Source organism: Loa loa, assembly GCF_000183805.2.
Source record: "Loa loa unplaced genomic scaffold supercont3.218, whole genome shotgun sequence".
Classification (NCBI taxonomy): domain Eukaryota; kingdom Metazoa; phylum Nematoda; class Chromadorea; order Rhabditida; family Onchocercidae; genus Loa; species Loa loa.
Genome location: NW_018108398.1, coordinates 3,219 through 18,660, shown reverse-complemented (window position 1 = coordinate 18,660; position 15,442 = coordinate 3,219). Strand labels below are relative to the sequence as shown.

The 15,442-nt window shown below is 34.9% G+C and overlaps 4 protein-coding genes across 4 annotated transcripts in view; 1 reads left to right on the top strand and 3 right to left on the bottom strand.

Annotated features, from left to right (window-relative positions):
• Positions 1 to 3,489: 3,489 nt before the first annotated feature.
• On the bottom strand, positions 3,490 to 6,090 carry LOAG_01232 (hypothetical protein). Its single transcript, XM_003136771.2, has 6 exons — positions 5,968 to 6,090; positions 5,441 to 5,590; positions 5,223 to 5,328; positions 4,945 to 5,090; positions 4,576 to 4,654; positions 3,490 to 4,145 (listed from the first exon to the last, which is right to left on the bottom strand). Exons 1-6 carry the CDS (start codon positions 6,006 to 6,008, stop codon positions 3,618 to 3,620), a joined length of 1,050 nt encoding a protein of 349 aa, XP_003136819.1. The 5' UTR covers positions 6,009 to 6,090; the 3' UTR covers positions 3,490 to 3,617.
• A 1,321-nt stretch (positions 6,091 to 7,411) lies between these two features.
• LOAG_01231 (hypothetical protein) lies at positions 7,412 to 8,084 on the top strand (the record flags this gene model as incomplete). The annotated part of the gene is made up of 2 exons (XM_003136770.2): positions 7,412 to 7,688; positions 7,785 to 8,084. The coding sequence occupies 2 exons, from the start codon at positions 7,412 to 7,414 to the stop codon at positions 7,844 to 7,846; spliced, it is 339 nt and encodes a 112-aa protein (XP_003136818.1). The 3' UTR covers positions 7,847 to 8,084.
• Positions 8,085 to 8,098: 14 nt separating this feature from the next.
• Positions 8,099 to 12,429, bottom strand: LOAG_01230 (hypothetical protein). The gene is made up of 8 exons (XM_003136769.2): positions 12,233 to 12,429; positions 11,885 to 11,999; positions 11,371 to 11,596; positions 10,408 to 10,519; positions 9,603 to 9,818; positions 9,231 to 9,325; positions 8,889 to 9,010; positions 8,099 to 8,661 (listed from the first exon to the last, which is right to left on the bottom strand). Exons 1-8 carry the CDS (start codon positions 12,421 to 12,423, stop codon positions 8,548 to 8,550), a joined length of 1,191 nt encoding a protein of 396 aa, XP_003136817.1. The 5' UTR covers positions 12,424 to 12,429; the 3' UTR covers positions 8,099 to 8,547.
• Positions 12,430 to 14,390: 1,961 nt separating this feature from the next.
• LOAG_18179 (DNA polymerase epsilon subunit 2) overlaps positions 14,391 to 15,442 on the bottom strand; it is a gene marked incomplete at both ends in the record, with an annotated part of 3,482 nt that continues 2,430 nt past the window's right edge. Inside the window, one exon of the mRNA XM_020450845.1 lies at positions 14,391 to 14,672. Within this exon, the coding sequence (XP_020305426.1) occupies positions 14,391 to 14,672 (282 nt within the window). The remainder of the gene's footprint in view (positions 14,673 to 15,442) is intronic.

The following is a 15,442-nucleotide window of genomic DNA, read 5'->3' as shown; positions in this document are numbered from 1 at the left end:
AGAACATTAAAAACAGAACACACGACATTATATCGTACTAATAATCTCTTTTCTTGATTTTTTTTTCTCTTCTCTTACTTGAAAACAATTCGTAGGAAGAGAAAAAACGATTATTTCCTTCACTAATTACTACTCATTTCCTTTTACTTTTGTCTATGATACTTCCCAATTCGAATTGTCCTTTTCACGCATTACACATTGAATGAAACTTAAAATAACATTTTATGACTGAGAAAGTCAAATTTTCGAAATAATTTGATGAAAATTTGTACAAAACATTGGATACTTACTATTGTCAACTTCTTATTGGACAGTATAAAGAATGGATAGCAGTGATGAGTTTGTATGTTTTTTTCTTTTTTAATAGTTTGTCGATTTTAAATTAACCCTAATATTGGAACCTAATCAAATTTATCGATTTTATTCCAATCATTTTATATTTATCGATTTTTTTAGTTGATCTTTCTTATTTTTTTCATTTTTTAACCCATTACTGGAAGCTATTTCATCATCTGTTTTTGCAACATAGCAGTTAGCTCCTCATTATGCATCCCAGCCACTATAACAACCTTATATACCACCAATATCGTTACAAGTAATGCGGAAATCACAATACGGAATACGGTCAGCGCAACAATTAGTAGCTGCCGTATCGGCGCAAACATTCAACAGTGTATCGCCGTACAAGAAACAGCGACTAAACTTTGAAGTATGAAGAGGCGCAAAGGATGATACGTTGGATCTTTGTCGGGAAGACGACTGCTACCAATTTATTTGTCACAACTTTTCCTATCCATTTGGAAAGTTTTGTAGCAACAAAAAAAAAGTCAAAATTCAGAAATACTGCTAGAAATGGATCGCATTTTACTAAGGTATGCAAAAAAGATACAGTGGCGCAATTGACATATTTCTAGAACTTTTACAAATTATAAAAAGCTCTTTTGAACTAAAACTCGCAGAATTCCTGAAACTCTTTAAATTTTGAAATTCTCTGGGGAAGAGAATGATGGCAAGATTGCTTAATTGATTCACGGATACAATGTGAAAGATAAGCACTTTTCTTCCTCTTGTTTGAAAAGTTTTGAAAACAGAGCCATCGCAAAATTTGCGAAAATAAATTTATGTAATGGAAAGGAAATAGTACTTTTATTGTCATTAATTGTTAATCAGTCTTCGCTTCCCCAACTTCTTATCATAATATGATAAGAATTTCCCTCCCATTCTTGTATTGTCTTGGAGAAGGAGCGAAATGTGAAAGATAAGAAGTTACGAAACTCTTCAATTAATCAACCACGTATCTGATCTTCTGGATGCAATTGCAAAGTTTCACAACCAAACGCTGCAAATACCTGAACCGATGAAGCCAATACCAATATCATTGCTTATCATTATCAGTGATTCCGAATGTAGCAACAGCAAGCTTAAAAGCATAATGTTTGAGGTAAAGTGAGACGAAGAGAAATTTCTTCTGTAATTTTCTACAATGCGATTCTCTTTTTCGACGTAACTCATAATGAACATTGTTTACTGAATTTTATGCCAAATAAATGAATATGCATTTCCAATGTTCAACAATTTTTTGTTAACATTTAAGTTGCAAATTAAATTTTGAAAATTTGTAACGAAAATTTTGAAATCTTTCGGAAAATTTAATTTCAGTTCAACTTATCCAAAAAAAATTTCTCTCTTCTATATTATTAATGACTACTGAATTTCGTAATTAATCCTTCAAAAGTGATGTTGCAAAAATATTGGAGAAGATTTGAAAAGGGCAAAGTTGATTCAATTAGTGTTGAAGGTCATTTCGACGGTCGTCCAATGTAATGTGCGTCAAAGATGATTTTTCGTTTCTGACTGACACTGAATTTTATCACGACACTAAAGGTGATTGAGCTGTTATGTTTAGGGGCTATTTTTGTAATCATTGATAAGTAAGGGTTGGATCTGCTTTTGTGACCAACATCTTTCGGTGTCTAGTACGCAATGTACAAAATATACAAATGCCTGTAAATAAGCCTTTTGAAATGATTGCAGGAAATTTGAATACATAACATCAATTCCATGAATATTAAAATGACATTTTCAGAAATACCGTATTATAATCGATCCTCACATTCCTTCTTTAGTGGAGCACCAAATGCTGAAGTTATTTCACAAAAGAGAAGTCGAAAGAGAACACCCTAACCCCGCATGGAAGTTTTTATTTCGTTTTTCATGAGAAATCTTTGGTATTTGTTTCTAAAGAAATTAAGTTTCACCTCATCCGATAATAGACGTAGTCCAGGTCCATAATATTTCAAGAACTACGTGTAGCGTAGGCGGTGAACGTAGTTGTTTTTGATGGAACGCACAGCTATTCTGATTTAGATTACAGTATTGATAAAGTGCTCCGTATGGACCTACTAATACCCAAATGAGTTACATTCATACTTCTCACCCCATTTACTTAACTGATACCAATTAATAGTCCTTTTACCAACAAGCTACGAATACTTTTATTTTTTTGCAAAGGAAAAGTGAATACAAAACTAAATTTGAACTATCAGAGACACAACCATTAAAAGTTCAATCCAAAACTTTTATGCAGCTAAAGACAACGAATTTCTGCTCAAAAAATTGAGGCATAACACAAACAATTCTGTTCTGCAAACAGGATTTCGAATATATATATATGTGACAATTGCGTATTCTAAATATGTCAATACTATTCACATTTATTTGTTCAGCTTTTGTCTGAGTGCAATCTTGAACAATATTATGAAAAAGACACAAGGATTTTGTAAGTTTGACAAAGACTCAACAATATGTTCGAAAAAAATAATTTGGCACAAGAGATTTAATACGAGAAATCTTGTAAATTAAAATATATTGATCAAAAAAGATTTCCTACATCCAACAATTTAATATACACGAAAACCAAAGCGGACATAACTTCGAATTTCCAGAAATTTAAAAAAAAAGATCAAATACATATTTCTATATAAAATTTAACGTAAGAATTTTTATCAACTTAAATTCTGGAATGAATTTCAAGTGTAACATTTCTTACGCATTTAACTTCTGGACCTTCATATCCATCAGGAAACAAGTTGCTTAAGATTATCTAAGAGCTGATAAGTATAACCGAATTTCATAACCATATATATTCATTGAAACTATTTCATTTGAGATCCCAGGAACAAGTCTCACAGTTCCATAGTTATCTATTTTCTCTATAAATATTCCAGATTAAAAAATTCCAAACATCGTATATATGGATCCCATTCAGATATCATAGTCTAAATTACATCGTTAAAAGCAGTGAGGTAGATTGCGAAAATATTTTGTTCATTCGTGTCACAAGTAAAGAGAAGACTGAGACACTAATAAAAAAGTGATAAATTCATTCTTGAACGATTTAATATCTGTTATAAGACTGAAAAATAATATTTCTGAATACTTCTGTATTGTATGCATCTTTTTAGCTTGCAAGTAGTTTTTCAACTACTACCTGAGACCGCAATTATGAGCACTTTTCATTTCTGCTTTTTACTGGAAGTTACAGAAAATTCGAAATATTCGTACACTGCAGAACAATGATACTGAGACATAGCGTTACTTCGTAATGTAAAATGGAATTAACAGCAATCAAGCAGCTTACCAATAACATCAACCATAAGTTTAAGTTTATCTTCGCGCAAATAATGCTGGGGCCAGAATTTCTTTGCCAGGATGGTTCCAAGCTCTAAAGCTAATGTGTCACTTACCGTGGCATCATGAAAAGGTGCAGGAATTCCGGAATCATCGTTACTCATTTGAATTTCCTCATCAATTAACGTCTGTTTTATGCTTAACGATGAAAACTGATCTTGATGTGAGGAATTTGATGAACAATAATCATCTGCCTCTTGAAAGCTGTTGTTGGAGCTATTTCCGACTACATTTGAAAGCATCTGTTGTAGTAACAAGTTCAGATAAACGTTCATCGCTGAAGCACTATTGCCATTAGATATACCATTAGTGGTCATTTGTAAGAATTGATTGTAATGTTCGGCCATCTGAACCGAATCACCCGGAAACAATGACCGCACATCAGAAGATTCTTCCTCTACACCTCTGTCATCTTCCTCTTGTTCTATTTTTAAGTCATTATTACAATCCATTATCTGAAACTGTTTAAATTAATAATACAGCAAGCATGAGTGAAGAGTAAAATATAAAGATGAGTGAAGCAATGTACTAACACAATGCAAGCGATAAAGTCGAACTTATAAAATTCTACTCGCCTGATTCCATAATGAAGTAGAATATATGAAATATGCGGAATGACAAAACTTAGTTACTCTGAATATACCAAGAAGGAATCAGATGAATATCAACAGATATTTCTTGAACATCCATTATTTCATTAGAATCGAAATAGAAATAAATTTGCTTGCGTCGAAAAATGGACTTTGAAAGTTAAAAGTTAACGATACCTATAGGCTTTCTAATAAAATTATGCTTTATACCCGATCGTCTTTACACTCTTCTAATTTTACTCTCTGTTGGCACACCTTTTTTCATCGGATATGAAAAGCAGAAAAAATTCCAAACCTGCTGTTTTACTGGCAATAATCCGTTTCCATTGCACAGTTCCTGCTGCTTTTGCCGATTCCAGTAACGTTGAATATATCTAAAACAAAACGGTCGATTAATTTGCATCATTACGATTCGTTTATATAAAATCAGTGAATTCCTATTTTCAACCCACTGGTTACCGAAAATCTTTGTTCTACCTAGGAGCAACCAAGGGTGAATAATTTTGGTACAGCATTAAAATCCTTCTTAGCCTCGCACTGCACCCTCAAAATATCTGTCATCTTATTGCATTCATATAATTTTATTTTGTTATTCAGTTAGAAATCATGTTCGACATGCTATGAAAAGTTGAACAAAAAAGCAGGAAAAATTTAACTACCATACCGTCTTTCAGCAGCATAACTCGTTTTTGTAGACTCACAAACATCATGGTATTGCATTTCGAGATCCCGAGCTTTCTGGATTATCTGAGATGGTGAGACATTACCCTTTTGAGCCAATTCTCGAAGCAGCGTACGTCTTCGTCGCTTCTAAATAAATATCAAAAATTATTTATAATACATGAAACTTGAGCGAGAATACTTGTAAACAATTATGAAATAGTCTCATAGATAAGGATTAAAGAAATACTCAGTTTCATTGGAAAATAAAAAAAAACTAACAAATTCGGCATCGAAATTTGGTTCATGAACGTGTTCGCTAACAATCCTTACGTTCGTATCATTATAATCAGTATGTAAACGTCCTTTACATTTTTTCTTGATACATCTAAACAAACGAAAGAGAAGAAATTACTTTCCGTCACGGTTTAAGAAATTAGATATTACAGTTATGTAATGCTAATGAGCCAAGTGCATTATCTGAATGATTGAACGATTACCGATAAGCTTTCAAATTACGCGCTTGGTCAACTCGAACTTGACGATGCTCATATCCTTTGAAAATGATCAATGGTCGGCCTCTGGCAGTTATATCCAACGAAAATGACGATGTCCCTGCACTAACTGATCCCTTTATGTCTTCACCATCGCTGAAATTGTTTGTAAGACAGTAACAATCAATGAAAACTTCTCAATTTGCAAAATATTTTAAGCAAGAAAGAAACGTCCTTATGAAATTAGCCACTGATGAAATTCAAGTAGTGGTTTGAACCAAACAGCAATACGCCCAACTTGATCAGTGAGGCAAGCAATTCAAAAAGTAGTCAAGGTTAACAAGGCTTAACAAACATGTGTCTGGCTTATAGTAGCTCTCCTGTGAAAATGACATTGCCAAAAGGAAGAACCGTTATTGACCGTTGTGATTTGTCGCTTAAGTACCCAAAACAAAAAAGCTCAAACAGTTCCGCGAATGTTATCGGTTTTCGATATATGACTTGGATAAGGTTAAAAAAAGATCAAATTGTACCTCTCTACAGGATAATTGCGATCCGATAGGTCCGTTGGCATGACTTCCTTGTGACTTTATGTGCAGCTTCAAGTATTTCCAAATTTGGATGGATCTTGAAGTTTTGCAGAGTTATCCGTCTAAGTTATTTATCAGTTTATCTCATAAATAGCTTGATGATAAGAAAAGCGCGAATTTAAGCACTCGAATCATCCACGTTCAAACCCATTATTGCTTATCAGTTAAAATTGACATAACTGAGATGCCGAAATGCTTTTACACTATGTGCAATGTATCGGAAAAAAAGTTAACCGTCAAGCATGTTTTCTTGTAAACAAGACGTTCTCCGTTAATTCTTATAAACTTTTGCACAGTATTTCTCGATACATTCACAATGCTATTAACCCTTGACCTCTCCTGTCGCTTTCTCCTACATTTAGACAGAATAATTACGCTGTTTTTCTGTTCTATTCTATCTACTGTGACAGAACACATTGCGGGTGTGTCTCTCATTCAAAAAAAAAAATCGTTGAGGTTGAACGAATTGGTCTGAACCATGGGGATGGTCAACAGTCATCAATGAAATGATCTGATGGTCAATCGTAGCCTCAACAGGGCATATGATCGTTTGTTTATTCATCACACTATTATAAACATAAAGATAGTTTCTAATTCAAAAATATAATACAGAAGAACTGAGAGAGAACAATATGAAGAGGTGACATCAAATATGCCGGGATCTTTTCCCGGTGTAATTCAAATGTAAGACAAAAAGAGACATACATCATTCCCTGTAATGCAATGAATGAAGGCACTTTTCATGTCACAAATGTATGCAGTGATGAGGTGAGACGTGAGTGTAACTGTGAGTAAACGGATCAGACATACCGGAAATGAACGGACTGTTTGAACAGGCTCGGAATATTTTTGTGACGTCTGGCAACCAACCATCATGGGTAGCTGTATTCTGTGACTCATATTCGGACTCTTTTAAATCAGGTTGGGTCAAAAACAATTTCCATGACACAGCTAACGAATGGCAAAAATGTCACAGTTGTATGAGCTGTGGAGAAACATCTCACCTATCGGATACCTTTGTGTCGCCAAACCGCCAAATCAGATTACGTCACGACGTTAAACAGAAGGTAGTACAGTATTACTACTACTGCTACTGGTGCTGTTGGTGCTGCATTATCGTTATTCATTCTCATACAACATACACAATTATAACTTAAGATTATAGTCTTTCAGAACTTATCAAGTTATAAATAAAGGAAAGGGAGAAGAAGGAAGCAGTGGTGGACGGTTCTGCAACTAGTGGACTTCACTTGTTTAATTTTCCAGTTGTGTACTGCATGCTGGATGAGTGCAAGTAACCATGCAAGCAGGATGAGCCTTAGTATCACGACATCCTACAAATAACGGGTAAACAATAGTGGAGAAGTTGGCGTACTGCTTGCTTGCAATGTTTGAAGTAGAACGGATACGGGAGGAAGCTGTCGAAGGGAGGAAGAGTTGTTTAAGGGTGAGGGGCGCAGTTGTGTCATCGGCAGGTGCCCCCTTCTCCATCCTACCACAGATATGTCCTGACATGAAAAGAGGAAGGGTCAGAGAAAGAAAGGAAGGGATGGAGAACATTTGCGCCCGTAGCAGAGAACAGCAAGGCAAAAGCGTCGTGGTGGATAGTGGTTGGAGCGCATATGTCAATAGCAGTGGTGCACGACAGAAGAAACTATCTATTGGTGAGTGCGCATTTGCCCTACCCGCCGAGTCTGTATCTCTCCCTCTCTCTAGTCACCTGTAACCCTTGGACTTGTCCTGTGTCATATCACATGCAGCATTTGCGCCATTCTTGTCGGCTTCGTTGGAGGGGACGCAGAAGGGTGTCGAGGGAAGGTGACGACAGATAATTGCGCCATTAGCTTGTCGTCATCGTCACTGATGATGCCCGAGTGAACTCCACCATGGACCTTAGCTCACTTCCTGCCGATCTCTGATCACTAATTTAGAAGAAGCCTTCAAAGCGCTAAATCTCCAGGATCAATTGTGCTTCGCTCTCGACCGCCACGCATCACTTTGCACCTTTCCGTTTCGAACATTCATTCTTTCACCACTACACTAAAACTTAAATCCTTAAATTTCAGTGTAGTAGTGAAAATATTCATTGAAGAAAGACAAACGGTTTTCGCGGGATGAAAGATATGTGCGCATTTTGAAATGTATTTCACTCCTACGGTATGTAAAATAATTTTGCATGCGAAACTTCCTCACATGAATAGCATATCCTTGCATTCGTGGCAGGCGACAATTATAAACGTGATGGAATAATAACATTCAGAACAGCAAAAGAGAATCGTTGGTCAAACTCGTTACATGAAGATAAAGCCGTTTCCCATTGCTGAGATTCTCAGTTGGATCAAAATGAATCTTAGTAGGCGTTCCTCTTCTAATTACTTTTTTTTTACTTTTTTGTTGCAAACCAGCATAGATAAAAAGTTCAACTCTTCCAGCATTTAAACTAATTGAGCATGTACAACAAACAATTATTCTGCATCTTGAATTCTATCAGAATCTGAAGTTTAGGAGTCAGGTAATTGCATGTCACGATAAATCCAGCAGGTCCTCAAGTTTTGACTCCTCCATTGTATCCGTCCTACCATTCTCTTCCTCTTCTTCTTCATCTAGTTGACCGCTGGTATTGTATCGATGAACGATCTGTTATAAATTTATATTTATATGATGTCATGATAATTATGTTAAAAGCTTGTAAATTATATCTGGACATTCGGAGTGCGTGAAATCACCTTTAAATCGTGTAACTTACTTCACACGATTTCAGGGATTGGAGTTAAAATAACGCGGATTTGCCGATGAATGCGATATGGCATTTCAAGTTACCGTAGTAATAATGATATCATAGTCATTAAGATTATATAGCATACTTGTTCAAGGTCAATATCAATCGGAAATAATCCATTTGCTTCAGAAATAGCGTCTCGACATTCTGCATGTGTTTCCATTGTGGCTTTCACAAAACTTGACAACTGAAGGCCGATGTCTTGCACTGCAAATGCATACAGCATGATATGTCTAATTACTTTGAATTAATTATCGAAATCGTCACAACTGGTCATTAGTAATCCCGCAAAAAATATTTTTAAAAAATTTTTCACTTTTGTTTATAACCTTGAATAGTCAAATTATAAAGCACTGTCCACTGTCTATTTTGTATGTTTGAAAGTTAGTCCTGTATGAGATAATCTGAGGTTTTAAAATGTGCAAACCATGTTTCTGATCCAATAATTCCAACTTCTCCATAACGTCCTTTCGTAACTTCATGAATTTTTCATAGCTGTTTTGTCGGCAACGCAGCATTAGCCTGAAAAAAAATTCAATTTCTAAAGGCTTCACAAGTTGTGACAGTTTCTATGTGCAGCCTAAAATCGTCGGTGATGTTTTTAGAGGGATTGAAATTTTCTAATCATATCATCTAATCTTTTTTTGATTTCTCGATTATATAAATTCTTACCAAAACTGACAATCCCATTGATAAATATCCATAAGTCCCATGTGAAAAAGTATATAAACCGATGTAAATTTGGGCGAAACGGAAAAGTGAAAGGAAATGGATGAGAGTTATCTCTCGTAATACCAACCTGTATTCATAATTACCCGTTTCAACACGATACAGCGGTTCATCGTAACTAGCTGCCTCTGCTTCTTCATCGTCCATTTCTTTCAACTTTAAGCAAAATGATAAATATTCAAATTTGGCATCCAGATATTTCTTGAGAGTTAGTTTGGTATCTGGAATTGCCTTTTTGACGAATGTGTTCAGGTCACGCACTATTGGATGCAAACTTTTTACCAACCTGAAAACTGAATTACATGGAATTTACAATTAAAAATTGTACTACTCATGTGAGAAATATTATGATTTCAATGAGATTAAAAGAAGTGTTAGATAAGAGAAACATATGCAAATTGTTGCATGAAATTTACTCGAAAAAAAAACATAATGAGTAGAAGTGAGAATTGATAGGTAATAAGTGAATGATCAAAAATCATATATGTAAATTTTGTAGAACCATAAGTCCCATTAACAATGATGTCAATCATGTCACTTGAAGATGATTAATGTGCTATTTAGGATATTTCAATTCATTGTCCACTGCTACATTTTAATGCATCAAAAAGCTTTTCATTCTTCTTCGTCCTTTTTGTTTTTGTTCATAATAACTTCATGATAAATATATTTATAATAAAGTTTGTAATTTTTGTACAGTAACCATTGAGATAAGTAGTCGCTCAATGGAATGCTAATTTATATGCAAATGAAGTGCTTTGTTATCGTTAAAATCAAACAACAATTTCATTTAATCGATCGCAAAATGACAGATTGACAGATTCTAATCTTTTGAATATAAATTTCAAAAGCTAGTAATAAAACGAATGATTGACTTTATAGTATGCTTTTCAAGGACTCGATGTGTATTGCCAAATGTTGATAGTGCTTTATTGATTGTTGTAGAGCTTTCACGTGCTGCTATTTCGCAGAATAAATCACCGAATTCTGCAACAAATTATAAAATGCAACTTTTTCCAAAACTTACTCTGATCTGTCATCTTAGTCGACATGGCTAGGCTTTGTAGATGAAGATTTGGAAAAGGCTCTATCCATGCTTGCTGCAAACACTACAAAATGCAGATGTATCCATGCACAAACGATTTTTTAGGTGACTCACACCGTGCACAAACTGGCCCCACCTTTTACTCCTAAGATTCATCTGTTAGCGTCTAGCGAGCTAGGATGGTGACAGTGAAGTCCTCAGGATATAAGTTTCGTTTATAGTACTCTTTCTTTTAAATGAATGACCTTATAGGGTTAAACGAGCCGAGCTTGGAGTTAGAATTATCCTTCTCCTAGGATGGTTGCCAGGAAGTTAGCGAGCCCATTCTGTCCGCGGATACATTTTGTCTGACCCTTCAGTTGAGCATGGGAGACCCTACCGAAGGCATAAACCACTGCCAGCAGAACCCATCTCATTAGGGCACGCAAGCTCTTCCACACCGCAACAAGCGGCTGTCCGTAGCGAAGTATTTCCCATACATTTGCTAATGTGAGTCTTTTCTGTTTAGACTAATATTACTCTTTCCAAGACAGGTATCCCTTGTTTAAGTTAAACAATCAGGAACCATTAAGAAGTAATGGGAACATAACTGTCACAATTTTGGTGACAAAAATAAAAATCTCCAAATCTATCAGTTCTTCGAAAGAAACGATCCAATGATTCACTTTCCAGCAACATGACAGCAATATGTCAGGGATTAAAAGTAGCCCAGTTAGCTTGAAAATCTGATTTTTTTTCTTCAAATCAATCGCTATGAATAGTTCCTATAATTCAGTTAAGAAAATACAGAAACCTTTTTGAGTTCTGGCAATATGATAGTGAGAATTGAGTAAAGCACTGAGATATTTGATGAGTTTCTTGTACAATTGAGAGCATTGCTCCAAACGATTCAACTTCTGAAGCAGAGGGTCATTGCATAAAATTGCTCGGGATAATCCCAATGCATCAGCGGTTTCGGAAGTTATTGATTCTACCACACGATGTTTCATCTTCTTCAATGCTATACCTAATGTATGTCCCTGGAAACAGATCATTTACGGCTTAACTATCAATAAATAAACCAATTAATTATTTCTAATTACTGCCCTAACTAATTGTTTTTAACTTTACAGAAGTTAAAATAATTGTAAAAAGATGCAGGAAGAAGAAAGTCTGTTATTCCTTATGAATTTTAAAATTATACAACAACAAATTACGACCTTTCTCTAAAAGCTTTCTCCGTTTACTCTCTTGGCTAATTAAATGTTTGAATGAAAATATTCAGCAAAAGTAATGAGTGATTTATGTAATTATAATATTAATAATACGTCTATTATTTCAGCATGAAGGACATTGAATCCAAGCTTAACAGATCCCTCCGTTTCTTGAATCATCTTTGCAACTGCCGTTTTATTTTCCCCTTTTACCGGAATACCGTTAACACTGAAGCAAATAAAAGACGATTTAGATTATATTTTGGCACAATAAGTATAATATATCATAATGTCTAATTGATCTAATCAAGCTTACATGTTATCCATTTCAATATAGATACAATGAAAGGTCTGATAGGAACTTTTTGGAATTGATTCAAATTTTAAATATTTCCGGTAATGTTTGGCACTGTTACTTTTATTTGCACTAGCTGATTAAACGATTTAAAATGAAGCTTTTACCTAACAATTTCGTCACCAGCTTGAATTCGTCCATTTAAAGCCATCGGTGAATTCTCGAAAACCTGCACCACGTAGATACAAGGACAATATGGTGCACCTCCACCGATTGATATACCGATAACACCATTTGTATCCTTCATGACCTCAGCAACATCACCTGTTATCGACATTCCCAATCGATCTTCCTCCATCTGAAATACATTTACTATATCATGTTTTCTAAGAATATCTTAATTATTCAAGAAAAGAAAGATGAAGAAAGATCAGGATCGTCTGATCGAACGACTATGAACTATCAACCCGAGCATTTTACGGATATTTTCTGTAAATATATGAAATTAGATGTATTGATATGAAAAGGGATCAGAAATGATATCAGTAATACTTTACATTCATCCTTCTCTTCTCGTGCGTTGCGCCATCATTTAGCAACCATTTCCCGTAGCATGCAATTCAAAGAAAAGCTTCCCAAATGAAAGTTTAAAACTCACCACCTTGCCCGTACATAAAACTACCAGTTTCTTTTGTTTTTTGAACATTTTCGAATTAAATTAGTCTTAATTGACCAATTCTGCAGAATGCAAAGAATAGTCTTTTCGAAAGTATTTATATAATTAAGGATTCTGCTAATAGGTCACGGGCAATAAAACTTATGCTTAAATAAAAAGACTTCAGTTCGTAGAAATTGCCTTATAAATTTTAACACTATTACAACTAAATGATAACTTTGTTAGGGATGGAAAAAAAAATCTTCTCTGCTGTTCAAACAACAGTAATCGATTGCTAAAATGCCACCATTAGTTATTTAAATTTATATAACTCTCCGGTAAAACAAAATTTTTTATGCGCAAATTTCGAGAGTACTAAAATCTCTTGACAGTAATGATGATTTAGCCTGAAATATTATTGTAAATGAATCCCGGCAATAAGTTTACCAGGCTAACGGAACTATGAATTATCAGGAGGGCAAAAATTAAAAATACTGATTATCCACAATGGAAAAATAGAAAAGGTTGCGAGCTTTAAAGTAAAAAATAAATGATTGTGCATGAGACACTTTATGACAGCGTGTCATAACAACCCCAAAGCTTGGGACTTTAAGGCTTTAAAGGGTTCTTCTCATTGAAAAATCGACACATTTTAAAAGGGTGGAGCTTACTACAATTGTTTTTCTTTCATCATTTCCGTTGTGTATGACTTTACCGTCTGGGACGAGAAATATCAAATTAGCTAAGAGAACGGACTTCTTTATGTGTTGAATATAATCCCGATCATATGAAGCTTCAAATATGAGAAGCATTGCTGCTTGACTGGTAAATGTGGCAAACAATCGATGTATGTATGCATGTGTGTATGTGTGTATGTGTGTGTGTCTGTGTGTGTACGAGAGAGGATGCAAACTCTACATGCTTTACTTCCAAATAGACCTTTAAAAGTGAGATCAGCATGAAATGGAAATAGCATACTCATTTGATAGGCTTGGCAGTGAAAGGCAGTATCTCCATAGATGGATTTCACTTATGTTTTCCAATGATTTATATTCAACAATCTCTCACTACCAACATCTGTGCCTATCGCCATGCATTTTTTTTCCAGCTACATCTTTCAACTTATCTATATTTTCAATTCCATTACGATATGACTGCCGCTGTAACGTCTACATTGGTTATTAATTGAGAGTACATAATCTAAGTTTGGTCGAATTGGCTTTTTTCCATCATTTGCTTCGTTTTCGAAGTTATTTACTTCTGTCTATAAGTTAATTGTAATTAGTTAATGTACTTCATGCTTTTTCGGACGAATTTATTTAGAAATATAAAACCATTCCATTACAAAGCATACAGAGGTCACCAACTCTCCATTACAACTTGAGCAATACTTGTTGCTACAAAACTTCCTGAGGAAATGCTAAAGATAAAATATTAAAGAATTAAATCAAGCAAACAAGCCAACGATCAAGAGAAAATTAATCTTCTATTTAATGTTCTGTATCAAGCCTCAAACTACGACTCCTGAAATTTGTAAGGTATCCCAGGTAACAGTAAACTGAATTGAAAGTATCCACCACTCTACGGGGAATCAGTTACAACGCCCATCCCACACATGTCTTAAATTCAGTTGACTAACTAGCAAAATTCAAAATTCTAGAAAGATGAATTTATTCAGGACCTCCAGTAGCTTTCCGATCAGCAGAACATACCTCGACAATACGCAACGCTGGATAATATACATAAAAATTGAGGTCAGTACGAGCAAATGACCCTGGATTAACGAAAAGAGTGCCTTCTAATTGGTAATGGAAATGTTCGAATTTGTCCGCGATGACAACAAGATCCGGTAATGGGTACAATGTAAGGTAGCTATCCATTTGCCAAATAACAGGTGATATATGCAGCGGTAGTGGCGATAAGTGACCAACCGAAGCGACTGTATGACAGAACTGTAATATAGTCATTTTCTAAGTGATGTAACTGAATCCACGGCTTCCGTCCCAACCATATCAAAAAACAGTTTAGCAAGAACTGACGCATTAGTTGATTCTTTGAAAAAAAAATCACGTCTAAAAATATTGTGGGAAATCTTTCGACTTATAACGACGAATGGTTAAAGATTAGTTATTTTCCTAGACATCAACTTGACAGATATGTGATTTTGCTAAGAATATAACGTTGATATACACCAAACTGATATGACTATATCTACATTTGTTCTAATACAAAAGGAAATAAGAATCCGGAAAGGAACCAAAATATCAAGAAGGATCGTGAAACCCTTAAGACAATGAAACATTATTTTTTATTTGCTCTAGAGTGAAGACATTGAAATAAGGGAAAAACTTCACGTGTTCTGGAATGTCCGCAGTGGTCGACGGCATATGAATACTATTTCTGCACATTTTTTCGACCAAATCATGACGCATGATGACAATTTCTTGATTGGTGTATTGTATACGGCATGGGTTTGATGCAAACGAACAATTAGGTACATCTTTCATCAGTTCAAAAAGTTCAAATGGTAACGGTGGCCTGCAAACAGGAGCTTAAACTGAAAACAAAATATGCTGAACTACAACAACGAGTAATAGTTCGAATGTAATTTAGAAATTTGATATAGAGGAATCAAACACCCCAATCAATTCGTTAAAATTGGTAAGCAGTCATCTAATGCTTGACTAAAACTCAGTGAAACATGCAAACGACGTTGATTCGA